This window comes from Fragaria vesca, linkage group LG6, assembly GCF_000184155.1.
Source record: "Fragaria vesca subsp. vesca linkage group LG6, FraVesHawaii_1.0, whole genome shotgun sequence".
Taxonomy (NCBI): domain Eukaryota; kingdom Viridiplantae; phylum Streptophyta; class Magnoliopsida; order Rosales; family Rosaceae; genus Fragaria; species Fragaria vesca.
Window position 1 is genome coordinate 2,677,948 of NC_020496.1, and position 13,962 is coordinate 2,691,909.

At 36.6% G+C, this 13,962-nt stretch overlaps 2 protein-coding genes across 2 annotated transcripts in view; both read right to left on the reverse strand.

Annotated features, from left to right (window-relative positions):
• Positions 1-1,006, reverse strand: part of LOC101294492 (transcription factor MYB113-like) — a 2,071-nt gene extending 1,065 nt beyond the window's left edge. The window contains exons 1-2 of the mRNA XM_004304799.1: positions 901-1,006; positions 630-759 (exon numbers count right to left, since the gene is read on the reverse strand). Of these exons, the coding sequence (XP_004304847.1) occupies positions 630-759; positions 901-1,006 (236 nt within the window). The remainder of the gene's footprint in view (positions 1-629; positions 760-900) is intronic.
• A 6,895-nt stretch (positions 1,007-7,901) lies between these two features.
• On the reverse strand, positions 7,902-13,895 carry LOC101294783 (pentatricopeptide repeat-containing protein At4g19191, mitochondrial-like). Its single transcript, XM_004304800.1, has 5 exons — positions 13,875-13,895; positions 10,254-12,381; positions 9,847-9,957; positions 8,716-9,285; positions 7,902-8,602 (listed from the first exon to the last, which is right to left on the reverse strand). The coding sequence occupies exons 2-5, from the start codon at positions 12,160-12,162 to the stop codon at positions 8,064-8,066; spliced, it is 3,129 nt and encodes a 1,042-aa protein (XP_004304848.1). The 5' UTR covers positions 12,163-12,381; positions 13,875-13,895; the 3' UTR covers positions 7,902-8,063.
• Between the last annotated feature and the right edge of the window lie 67 nt (positions 13,896-13,962).

Genomic DNA, 13,962 nt, shown 5'->3' on the forward strand with positions numbered 1-13,962 from the left:
GACTNTATATATAATATTATATATATATATATATATATATATAAAGTAGAGCACGACAGAGCATTTCTTGCTAACAAAAGATTAATTGTAACTATTATTCTATATTTTTGTAAAATTTTCTTCTTGCGATTACGACTTTAATTATCAACGCAAAGCCAACACAAGTCAAATAATATTCAAGAATGATAATGTGGTTGGGGAGCATTCAAGCTTCTTCGGTCAATAAGTGGGCAATTTCACTAATAAGACAACAAATATCTACACTCACAAAGATATATATATATATATATATATATATTAGTTTTGAATTAAAAAAAAAAATCCCTTCTGTTTTGGTTTTGTAATTTTTTTTTCCGGACAGTTTCCTAAGGATTTCTAGCTTCTTCTTTATTTGGCGATTTGTACAGAAATAGGTAAACTCCAAAATCGTTAATTTATTCATTTAGAAAATAAAAATAGAAAATGTGGAGGACGAAGACAGTTTTGTGTCAGGTTTCAAAAGCGCATGCAGCAAAAGATCGAGTGAAAGAAGTAGTACTTATTATCAAATAAGATTCAGATTGCATGTAAGTTCATGGAGCTTCCTATATGTCAAGGATAAATCGATAGCACTATATATATATACTTGCCTGTTTCCCAAAAGCTTCCGAAGCCTGATCATTAGATCGACTTCATCCTCTTCAAAGTCTCCTCTCTTGATGTTTGGCTTCAAATAATTCAACCACCTCATCCGGCAGCTCTTTCTGCATCTGTTTAAGCCTGCAAGCATATATGCATGCTTAAGTAGTAATCGTGTACAAAAAAACCAGTTGATTAAGCTCTAGATAATACGCGCGCAGGAGAATCTGAGAGACCTAAAGCTAGACATTATATAGAAATATCTATCTATAAACTAATTACCTGCTTGAAGAGGAACCTTGTGCCATCTTCCCTCACCATGTTTCTCAATGTAGTTCCTCAGAAGATGATCTTCCTCTTTGGTCCATGAACCTTTTCTCACCTCCATATTCAATAGCTACTGATATGAGTATATGATGGTCAGAACTGAGAAGCCTCCACATATTCCAGAAGCCACCTGTACGATTAAATATATATAATAATCTCAAGGTTGCCCGGCCAAACAGTACAAGGCAACTTATGAGGCATCGCATCCATCAAAAATGATTTTAACTACATACATACCTAACGTGTAGTTCTGCGGTCCACAGAAACACGTTTTGAGTGGTACGTAGGTCTATTTTTGACAAAACTTATGAATGTACGTGCAGATTAATGTAATTAGTAATCGAAAAAAAAAAAGATTAAGCTGTAAATAACATACTGTTAAATGTAAACACTGTTGACGGATCAGTGAGACCCCTCCAGTTAACACTACGTACTAATAGTGATAGTCGAAAAAATTAGTGAAAAAATAAATAAATAAATAAAATAAAGAGGATTCTGATAGATTAGGCATTTCTCTGGCGTGCAGTTATAAAAGAAATACTTTAGTCACAGAAAATTCCTTTCAAAATGATTGGCAGAATTCACATTAATTACAAAAGGAAAATGATTGCAAACCTTCTTCCTGGACCATTCTATTTTTCATAGTTTTAGTATACACTGACGAATCCTTTGAAACTAACACCCGATGGTTAGTTTTTATCTCTTAAAAATAAAAATAAATAAATTTATAATGATAATAAAGTATCGATGTCGATATTTTCTTTGTACAAAACTACAAATATCGTTTGAATATTTTCCCATTTAGACCTGAGATTGAAGGAGCGAGAGAAACGTCTTCTGCAAATGATTGCAAACATTTAGTTGCGAACAGTCATCTTCGCTATCTTTTCACTTGAATGCATAGTGCCCCAAGAAAATCTACACTCTATCGATCGTATGCAGAATTTTTCCTGTGGTCCGTTAAACAATATGACTAGCTATATGAGTGGTTCGAGCATTTCCAGAAGAAAGGAACATGCAAGTATAGTAAAGACAAGGATATCCAGCTCGAGGGTGTGACTTGGAGATCTCAGTTTGATCCGTTGCTGTCGATCATGCATGTATCTGATCATGTATGGCAAAGGCTGAACAGCTTTCAAGTCTCTTAAGCGAAAAAGCATATTATTTGCATGGTAGCCCCTAGCCCCCCAGTCTTCATCTTGCCACGTTTTGTCTCTGGAGTTGCTGTAGCTAGTAACACTATTCAGCCAGTGATCGAGGTCCTCGGTCCCTTGGATTAATTTTCTAGCGCGTCTCTTCTCTGGGCAGAAGGGCCAGAAATGTTATAATCATTGCTAGCCGGTGTGCAGGGGCTGGTGTTTATGAGCTTAATAAGCCGGGGCATGCGTTGAGCACATAGCCAGCTATTCTTTCGCCTTTAAATTTACTATGTTTATTGTTTTCACTGTAAGTGTGAGTTAGTGTTTTGCTACTAGTGTATAATGATTTGATCTGATTTTTATCTTGTTTTTTCCCATGGCACAAGGCTGCTTCCCTAAAACCTAAATGCTATCTAACAAGTGCTGGAGTAAAGAAAACACAAAAAAAAAAACTAAGGCATTCCACCGATAGTTCCTAGCTACATCATTTCTGATTCTGGAGTAGTGACAATTATGAGTCTCCTTGCAGTATGGGGTAAGCTAAGAGATCCTCAAATCTACCTTTAAAAAAATCTCCCCATAGAGCTAGCCCTCTCCCTTGTTTGTCATTCAGAACCTCCAACCTTCTTTCAAACCATCCATCGGATTGATCGACGTCTCTGCATTAGGGCTTCAACCCTCTCTCCAACTAGATAGCTAGCTAGCAGGCCCACAGCCCCACAATACTGCAGCACCCTTTTGTAGAACATTTTCAAAACGTGCTCTTCTACAATGGAAACTGTGGTGGATCCCCCGTAGAACTCAGCGATAATTGGAGTCGACCCAACAATCCAATGACAAGAAGACAGGGAGACAACGTGAATTGAAGTTTGGAGGAAAAACCAAAAGAGGACGCTGTCAACCAGTTGATCAATAATGCTTTAATGGATCGGTGAAAGGGACGCTTAAACTGCAAGTCTCTCTTCCTATATACCTTCAAATTTCCGGGCTCCAACTCCTCCATATTTCTTAGACAGAAAAGCTTTAGATAGTTACACGGTTTTTTTCCTAAAATTAGGTTTGTTTTCTGTTATGTTCTTCGATCTGTTTTTTTGTTTTTCTTTACCTGATTTAGGAGAGTAAAAGATCGCGAATATACATGGTGTGTGGTAGAATTTTCATTCGTGTTTGAGTTCTAATAAATAATTATTTCCTAATTAATTTTGCAAATGAATGTTGTGAAAAATGGTAAAAAGCAAAAAAATGCATGATTCAATTTGCGATAAACATCAGATTTTGTTGGCTATATATACATCAGTTACACCAACAAGAAATCAAGAATGGACGAGATGATAACAATTACATTTTCGTTACTATAAGAAAAAAAATAAAGTTGACTACGAATATATATTGATGGCTGAGATTGCTTAATAAATGTTGAGTCACTTACACCTTGGTTCTCTCATGCGAAATAAGCGGCCAACGTTCATTGGAGACTTTTTGAGATTGAACATTTGAACAATCCTTTTTGTTTCATTCTTTGAGATTTTCTTTCGTACTCTAGTCAAGGTTAGGGCGCTGATGGATTTAGGCTTGTTAAAAGATTATGTTAGGTGGTGATCTTTGAACTGGTTTTTTACGTACCGGGTTCAGAGTTCCATGCATATAATATAGGCGCTTTCATGGATCCTAACTCCTACGGTTCTAGTTGCCATACATACAATTTTGAACCCTAATTCCTCGAGTATCTTTCTGTGCAGTGAGCTTCCATGCAGAGGCGTCACAATATACGATCTGTACCATTTTGTTTTATACAAGTTCTATGAGTGGCAGCTTAGGTGAAATTGCTTCGATAATACGTTATATTTGTTGTACAATATTTCTATCACGTTCGTTGCATGCGACTTCACTCCATATAAATTTGTTCTGACTAAGAAGTGTTCTCATTTCTCATTGAGTTGCATATAAAATGCAGAAAGAGTGACAATTCGTTTTGGATGATCTTATAACTAATTAAGGTCTTTACAAACATAAACCAAAGTATAAACAAAATTTGAAATTATCATCAGTTGATTATATATACAACCCAGCTATGTATTATCATCTTATTTCGAAATTTTTGTTTTGACAATTTCCACTTCACTAATTTCTACAAATTGTGATGTGCCTAGTTCCGTGTGAAACAACTGATCTTCGCAAGTAGGTAGGTCATCGATACAGTTAACCTCAGTCACTGACTCACTGCCCGCGCCGTGACACACTGAAAGTATGTATGCTTTCCCAAACATATAAACCTAGCTGCAGCTCGATCATTCTCTATCATCCATTATACATACACCTAGCTATAATACTTTTTACAAAGATAAATAATTTCTCATCTACTTCATTTCTAGTTTCTAGTCACTAAGATGAAGGCTTTTGGTGGAATCTTAGTCCTCTCCATCATTCTTCTGTCCCTTTCTCAGGGTAAGCACATATTCAATTCTTGCATGCAGTAAGATTCTTGAAGTGTGTATTCATATGTATCTTCTAAAACTCAAGCAAACGCGATCTCGTTAATTTGTAAGTGGTGTGTTCTCCCCTGAAGTGGTTATTATGTACTTGCAACGACTATGGAAACTATAAGGTGCTCGTGTAATATAATTTCCAAAATCTCAGGGTTTTGGTAACCCTAGCTAGTTGTTTTTTCATACTATAGCATGCATGCATGTATTGTTTTCGGAGAACTAATTAGTAATGTGCACGAAATTATTCTCCACAGGTGAAAGCCACTTTGTGAAGCCATGGCTGCACCTCTGCAAGACCAAGGAAGTGACCGATCCACCGACGCCGTGCAATGCATTGGAATGCAGCGGTTTGTGTGGAAGCTTGTACACTGGAGGAATTGGGATATGCATTGCCGAATCATGCGAGTGTCTCCACTCCTGCTTCAAAGAGGCACCTCCCAGCAGAGACAACATGCCCGTTTCTGATGATAAAACTCCCCAAAGGATCTGGTCTTCTCCTTCTTCTAAGGACCTCAAGCCTGATCGTATCTCGAAAATGGCATCATCTTCTTCTATGGAGAATCTCAAGCCTGAGCGACATTCCGAAGCAGCCTTATCTTCTTCTATGGAGCATCCCAAGCCTGAGAATATTTCCAGAGTGGCAGTGTCTTCTTCTTCTGAGGATCTCAATAAGCAGCCTGAGAGAATTTCCAAAGGGGCATTGTCTTCTTCTATGGATCACAAGCAGCAAACTTCCCAAGTGGCCTCGTCTTCTTCGAAGGATCAACTCACACCTGATCGGTTTTCCATGGTGGCCTTGACTTCTCCCGTAATTCCTATCAACAAGCCTGATCGAATTTCCTATATGGGATGGCCAATCCAGCCATAATCTGACCTTGCTATGTTCCTCTCATGAACCAGTCAATAAGTCTTCCATGCTAGAATAAGGATTATTGTTTTTCTTTTCTTCTTCATGGTTTTTTTTTTTTTCTTATGGTATTTTCATTGTACAAGTCAGATATTTAGGGCAACGTATGTTTGACCCTTCTGGTTAAGTAATAAGGTTGGAAACAAGTTTGATCGGATCCACTTTATTTTCATCTTTGGTTAAGAACAAAAATATTTAGATCTTCAAGATGAATATTCTTATAGGAATCATTCAATGGGTTAGGAAGCAACTCTGTTCTCTTTGAAATTTCTTCATACGCTTCCACTTCTAAACGGTTCTGAATAGTCAAACAAGACACTTCGTCCTATCTTAGGCAACGTTTCTTTTCAAGCTCAGACTATAACAGATTTTGCATTATGCAAATGTTTGATTCCATCTTTTACGACTGGTGATTCCTATACTGCTGCGCGTTTTAGCCGAAGGTCTTGATTCTTAATCGTCAGTTCTCTGTTGTCTACTATAAGAATCCAAACCATACTTCTGACTTGAAATCCAGTGTGGCACAAAGGGAAAATTCTAGAGTATCCACCAGTTTTCTATATCGTGGTTTTTTTGAATTTTTTTTACAAATATAAGGACATTTGGTTAAAAATTTTGTAATAAATGTCCATATGTTGTAATTACAAATTGTGAACCAAATTTACATATTTATGACCCCTTTTACAAAATTGAGAACGAATGTGTGTTGTTAAATTGTAAATTTTCAGATTTGGACCAAATAGACCATTTTTCCTCGTTCACGTAATATGGTTCTCGGTTTTATAATTGAGTTGTATTTTTTGTATTAAGAAAAAAATTACATCTTTCACAACGCTTTTACAAATATAAAGACATTTGGTTGAAAATTTTGTAATAAAATGTTCATATATTGTAATTACGAGGTCTGGACTATAATTACAGATTTATGACCCCTTTTACAAAATTGAGAACGAATGTGTTGCATGTCGAGATGATAAATTTTCAGATTTAAACCGAATAAACCATTTGTCCTCGTTCACGTAATATGGTTCTTAGTTTTGTAATTGAGTTGTGTTTTTTGTATATATTGAGAAAATAATTACATCTTTCATAACGTTTTTACAAACTTAAGGACATTTGGTTGAAAATTTTGTAATAAAATGTTCATATGTTGTAATTACGAAGTATGGATCAAAATTACAGATTTATGATCAATTTTACAAAATTGAGGACGAATATGTTGTCGAGATAACAAATTTTCAGATTTAGACCAAATAGACCATATCTCCTCATTCATGTAATATGATTCTCAGTTTTGTAATTAGATGTTGGTGTTTTTTATTTAGAAAATAATTACATTTTTCACAACTCTTTTACAAAGATAAGGACATTTGATTGAAACTTTTATAATAAATGTCTATATGTTGTAATTACGAAGTCTGAACCAAATTTACGTGTTTTGAACGAATTTACTTATTTTTGTGTAATTGTGTTGTTAAGTTTGTAAAATAAAAAAAATAAAGATGTCACATGTCAGAATCTAAATGGGTAAATAAAAATAAGATTTTTCCAAAGCTTAATTTGTGCTACATCGGATTCCATGTCAAATAATCATTAATTTTTGGTGCCATAGAAATTTCCGAAATATATCTTTGTGCCGAGACAGGCTAGCATACCCACCAATACAAAAGAATATTATTCAAACAATATTCTAATATGAAACCTGGTGAAGGCGTGTAGCACAGAGCTTTGGAATATTTCTGTTTACCTTCCATTTTCAAATCATATTTTGCTAGCGCATATATAGCTTTGTGACGGAGTTATCTGTAGTCTTCTACATTGTTCTTAACAACAGGCTTTGAGCCCGACTTCGATCAATTTGGCACAGCATGCTTGCACAACTAGTCGCTAGCTAGTACTCTACGATGATCTCAATACTAACAGACATAGTAATAGCCACAGCAAGCAAGCTCGTTGTGTTTATCTTCAGATATTACGTACATTGAAATTATCACATGTATAGTTGTCTCAAAGCGTCCATCAGTATTGATAGAAACACTTTGGTAAACTGGCATTCATTTACAAGTATTCACCACCCCTGCCACCACGCTACTACAACACTCTTCATTGTTCGAGCCATTATTTTGGCCAAAATTACTCAGACTATTGTAGGACACATGCCAGACAGCCTCTTCAACTCTTCGGCGACTTCTTTCATTAAGGGCCTTTCTGCACTGTTCATATGGAGGCATCTCTTGGCAAGCTCTGCAACTGCTCTAACTTGTTCATGGTTTCCCTTGTTTACATGTTGTGGATCAACCACACGAAAGAACCCATCTTCTAATTCAATGGATGAAACAAAATGAGTAGCAATGATTCTTTGACTTTCTGGTCTGTCAAATGAAATAGGCTTTTCCTGGCTCAAAATCTCTACCAAAACGACTCCGAAGCTATAAACATCACTCTTGTCTGTCAGTTGGCCTGAGCAAAGATACCCTGGATCCGTATAACCTAGTGTCCTTAGAATACATTTTCCCATCTGAGATTCATTAGCAGGAACTAACCTTGAAGGCCAAAAACCAGAGACTTTGGCCACAAAATAATCAGTTAACAATATGCTGGAAGACTTAACATTGCCATGGATAGTGGGTTTTGAGCCGTCTCCTGCGAAGAAGAATGAATATAAGCAAGAGCAGCTGCAGATTCTGAGGCTATCTTTAAGAGGACATTCCAAGGCAATTTAACTTTCCCATTGGTGAGATTGATGTAGTCGAAAAGGGTTCTGTTAGAGGCGAGTTCATAAACCAAAATAGGAGCATCAGTCTCTAAACAGCATCCCATGAACTTCACCAAATTTTCATGGTTCATTTGGGCAAGAGCAATAATCTCATTTATAAAACTCCCCACTTGGCCCTCCACTACTTTATCACGTAATTTTTTTTGGTAACAGTCAGTAGCCATCTGTAGTTGCTCAGCTGTATATATTCTTGTCATTCCATCTCCATGTGAAGCACTATGCTGCTCTAACAATAACCCTCCATTTTTCTTGAAGAAATTGGTTTTGAGCTGAATAAACCATAGTTTCTTCACACTCAAATAAACCCAAGATATCACAAACAACATAATTGAGAAACAAGAGCCAAGACCTGCAGGGTAAGTTTCACATATTAAATTCAATATATACTCCTTAAAAATACAAATATAATTACTATCAATCAATATTTTTAGTGGTGCAGGGTACCGTATGGGTATGGCTTACCAAGAATCAGATTAACCGGAGAGACAGAGATGTACGGGCTGGGACCTTTACCATTTATGATGTCCTCAAATTCCCATCTTGTCTTTGCAATTCCCTCATAAGCTTCCAGTTTACTCACTGCATCAAGTTTAACAAGTCTTCTTGCTTCGCTGCCAAATGGTGAGTGATTAAACAAGATTCTTCGTCCTATCTTAGGCAGCTTCACTCTTAGACTATACGTGTTTCTTGTAATGCTCCTTTCTGCCTCAGTAAAGGAAGACCTGAGGCCTCTGGGAATAGTCTGAATGGAAGAACTGCAACAGTCAATACTACTAGAAAATAATGCATAAATCAGACTAATGTTGGTGTTGGTGTTGGTGTTCGGTGGTGCCTTGTTTGTCCCTCTCACAAAATGAGAGTATTCACAACCTATGACTGTAACGTCGTTTGCAGAGCCCAAGAATGTTAAATCACTTAGATGGGTTGACGAAGATCGTGCCACCTCAAAATCATTCTGGTATGGAAGTGTGATATTGAAATCTCCACAATCTTCTCGGTAGCTCAGCATGGTTTTGGCTTCCAGTCCAATTCCTGTCAAAAGAAACAGTGAAGCTAAGATACAGTGAGAGAGCATGTTGTGCTAGATAAATTCTTGACCAGAATTGATTCAGGAAATCCTCTCTAGACAATTTATCTGAAAGAATGTTAGTTCTGGACTTCTGGTGTATATATAGAAGATGGTTCTCTCAGACTTGTTCCTTGCCCACTTTGGAGAATTAAGATGCAGCCAAAATCTTTGATTATTAATAATATAATAATAGGCAAGTTTTCCTGAGGCCCTTGTTCTAGAAAACTTTTACTCACAAAGACCCTTTTTTATTCATTTCAGTCCTGAAACACTATACTGAGTATACTCCCAGTCTCTTGCAAGACAACTGTACAATGGTATTTAAAAACATTGTGGAAATAAGAAATGTAAAATAAATAAAAAACAAGATGTTCTGGAATTAATAAACACTGACCAATTCTTAGTTGGTCTATTTGATGTATATCATACCTTGATTTCTCTGAGTGCTGCTCTGAATCTTTTGCTATATCCTAGAGAAACCACTCTTTAGACATCCATAATTCATAACTGAAGTAACTAGAGACTTGAATCCTCATGGCTCTGGATGGATCCATATGATGTCAGATAATTATTATCAGGTAACTTTCCATCATCAACTGCTTGTGCCAATTGTCTATAATCCAATTTCCTCCCTTCTGAACCAAATTGCATATAATATGATGTTAAAGGCAATATGTCTGTGACTTAGTTCTGGATTAGAAGATATCAAGCTTTCTGAACTTTCACCCGCAAAAAGAACATTTGAAAAATGGAGAGTTCTTCAATACAGCATCTCTCAAAATCACCAGCTCCATTAGTGTCCAGATTGAGAAGGCTGCACCGTTTGGCTTCTTTACTACAGAAAATATCATTACTTGAAGGAAATACCGGCTCATCAATCATTGCATGTTGACCAGAGAAAATAATAGTTATCTTTAATTAATCATGTCACCAACTTCTTGGAGCATGGCGCGTTCATCTTTTGACTGCAAATCCAAACAACCTATTATTGCATATATAAGTAAGGCTTCAGGATGACCCCTATCTTCTACTGTAAATACATGAGGCTTCCCATTAACATGAACAAAGCTCTGACCGGGTAATTTTTTCACTTTGTTAGATTTCATCACTTTTCTTAATGTAGCAACTTCATCCCACCTTCTCTCTGATGCATATATGTTTGCCATCTCCACATATGGAACTGCAACCTCGGGCTCTGACTCAAGGAGACGGCTAAATGCATATTCACCAAACTCTAAATTACTGTGAATCCTGCAAGCACTAAGTAATGCACCCCATATGCCAGCATCAGGTTTCATCGGCATATTTTTAACAAGATCAACTGCTTCTTTTAATTTTCTTTTACGTCCAAGAAGATTGACCATACACGAATAATGATCTACCCCAGGAATCATATAATAATCTTGTGTCATCATGTTAAAGAACTTCATTCCTTCCTCAAGCAGACCTGCATGAGTACAAGCTTGAAGAATAGCAAGAAATGTTAAGTGGTTTGGTTTCATGCCCGTCTCCAGCATAAGACAGAAAAGGTCCAGAGCTTGCTTGGATTGACCATTCAGAGCACACGCTGAGATTATAGATGTCCAGGAAACAACAGTTCTCACTGGCAAAGCATAGAAGAGCTCCCGAGCATTGTTTAAATCTCCACATTTTGCATACATGTCAATTAGTGCATTGCAAACTACTACATTATCTCTTAACCCAATTGATAAGGCATAGTTATGGATCCATTTTCCAAGCTCAAGTGTTCCTGTATGACCACAGCCTGAAACCAGAGAAAGAACAGTGACCAGATCAGGTTTCTCACCTGCTGCTTCCATAAAATGAAACAACTCAAGAGCCTCGTTCATGTTCCCATTTTCAGCATATCCGCTGATCATAGCAGTCCATGAAACACAAGTTCTATCACACATGCCATCGAATAAAAATCTAGCAGAAGGTAAATCACCGCACTTGGAATACATGGATATAAGGTCATTAATAACATAAATGTCAGAATCACAGCCCAGTTGAATTCCATGACAATGAATCAGCACACCTTGGAACAATTTATTGGGTTGATTGCATGAAGAAAGGATGCTTAGAATAGTGCTTATATCAGGTCTGTATCCATCAGACAACATCTGTTTGTAAACATTTAGAACATCAACAAATTTATCTGAGTTTGAATATCCCGCTATCATCGAATTCCATGAGACAACAGTCCTCATACCCATGTCAATCCTATCAAAAACAGCCTTGGCTGACCCCAAATCATTGCATTTGGAATAGGCAGAGATCCAAGTATTAGTAACGGAAACATCACATTCTATCCCAATTTGAATTCCAAATGCATGAATAGATTTCACCAAATCCAAATTCTTTGTAGTCAAACTCGCCTGAATCAACCCCATAACCGTAATTGTATCAGGCTGAATCCCAGCAAACCTCATGTCATGGACCAAACAAAACACTTTATCTAGAAAACCCGACTGCACAAAACCCATAAGCATCACGTTGCAAGAAGCAGTGTCTTTCATGGCGATTCTCTCAAATAGGTTGTAAGCATCACCCAATCGATCACACTTGACGTACATATCAAGAATAGCTGTTTGCACAAAAATATCAGACTGAAATGGTGATTTTACAACATCAGTGTGAATGGTTTGGGATAATTTGAGGTTGGAGAGCTTGGCACATGCTTTAGCTAAGAAGGGAAAGGTAAAGTTGTTAGGTTCCAAACCATTTTGCTTCATTTGGTGAAAGAGACGTAGAGCTTTTTGAGGATGGCTTTGGTTTGCAGATTCTCGTATAGCGGAATTCCATGCAGCAACAGTTGAGAGTTTTGGAAAATGCACCATGTCTCATTGTCTTTGTCAGGGGCAAAGGTGAAAAGAGAGACTCCCAATCTCTTTTAATCTTAATTAACACCTAAACACACCATCTTTCGAGTAGTATATGGCTTACTGTCATGCTCTTAAATTGTTGGGAAGAAATACAGCTGTATCACTTGAAGCAATCCAAGACAAGAGACCAATATATTTGCCGTCTCTCTTGCTGCTTCTGGTTGAGGGGACAACCTATCAAGAAGCAACAATTATGAACTTATTATCTACAACTAATTTCAAAACAATAATACTAGATATCTTAGACCACACATAAAATCCACACTAAAAGCATCAACATGTGAGCTTTATCTTCAATATAGCAAGATCCCCAAAGCAAATTTGAACTATCCAGAACCCTTGATCAAAGATCTATACTTTTGTTCGAAATAGAATACAAATTGGAAAAACAGACACACGAAAATCAGAGATCAATGTCGCACAATCATAATTAAAAGGAAAAAAAGAGTATCAAAAATCCCAATTTCAACTTTGATTTTTTTCCAATGTGATTCAGAAGTAACTTAGACGAGAACAAGGTCAATATAAAATGAAAAAATTAGCAAAAAAAACTAGAAGCAGAATATTAAAAACATAAGTATGAGGTCTGGTCATATGCTAGAACTCAAACTTATGACGATGTATATCCTAAGATATAGCTTTTTATGTATAATATCCTAAGGTATAGAGAAGTTGTACAAATTATTTGAAATTAAACATACTTCCCGAAGGAAAAGGTTTTCATTTGAGTCTGCACATATCTAACAGAAGTATGAAGTATTTTAATACAGTTTAACTTATATTGTGTAAATTTCAATATGTACTCACTCCTCAGTCCACACCTCTGAAACAGTATAAGCAAAACAGCTGATTGCTGATTCTCATACATAAGCTAGATGTGGTGCAGATATTGGGAGCAGAAAGAAACACTTCTCAATGTTCAAAGCAAAACACAAGACCCCATAGGAAAGTGCAAGAAAGACTCATATATCCAGCAACTGTAGGTTAGTAAAAAAGTATGCAAGTTTATGACAATTGATTCCTAAACAGTGGCATATTGACCGGTTTATTTACAAGTGATGGACTACAGAAACCATAATATCTAATGAATAACTTCTTGAAAGTGAATATTTCCGCTAGACAGCAAGCAGTCATTCATATGTCCAAGCGGGCATATCAGAAGAAAAATTCCATAGAAAGCCTGCAATTGAACTTAGATAACTACCGGGTAACTACTAAATTATGGAAAACAATTGACATATATCTTCTGAAGTTATGAAGAGAAACTTATAAAACCCAGAGCAGTACAATTCCTAGTCCAAGAAACTTGAGAAACTGGGAAATAAGCATTGAACACAGATGTCAAGAAAGACCAATTCTGCCTAAGAGACTCAGAGCTTAGTTTGGTAAAACTACTATCACAGTAAAAACCACCATAAACCCCATAAGGCCATAACCACTGCCCCACTGCAATATCTTAAACCCTAATGACAATAGTCCATTCCAATTACCCATATGTCAAAGTTTCAATGCACAAAACCATAAAAAGGTGAGAACTTTCAATGCCAAAAAGGAAACCCATATCCAAATTGAGATAATCATAATACACATGCACAATAAATCAAAATACTCAATAGGTTATTAGTTCATTCCAAAATTAAAGATCAAAACTTTAGAGTTTGAAATACCTGAAAAATTGAAAGCTGAATTGGCCAATTGGGGTCTCAGCTCAAGTTCCCAAATTGGGGTTGAAGAGGCATAGAAGAAACTGAAAGT

What these genes read in the sequence shown, in the direction of transcription:
- LOC101294783 (XM_004304800.1), bottom strand. Translation starts at nt 12,162, where the DNA reads ATGGTGCATTTTCCAAAACTCTCAACTGTTGCTGCATGGAATTCCGCT. An exon ending in CCAGAGCCATGAGGATTCAA is followed by an intron (nt 9,286 to 9,846) that starts GTCTCTAGTTAC and finishes TTCTTTTGACAG; the next exon opens with GAATTGGACTGGAAGCCAAA. An exon ending in TCCGGTTAATCTGATTCTTG is followed by an intron (nt 8,603 to 8,715) that starts GTAAGCCATACC and finishes CTTACCCTGCAG; the next exon opens with GTCTTGGCTCTTGTTTCTCA.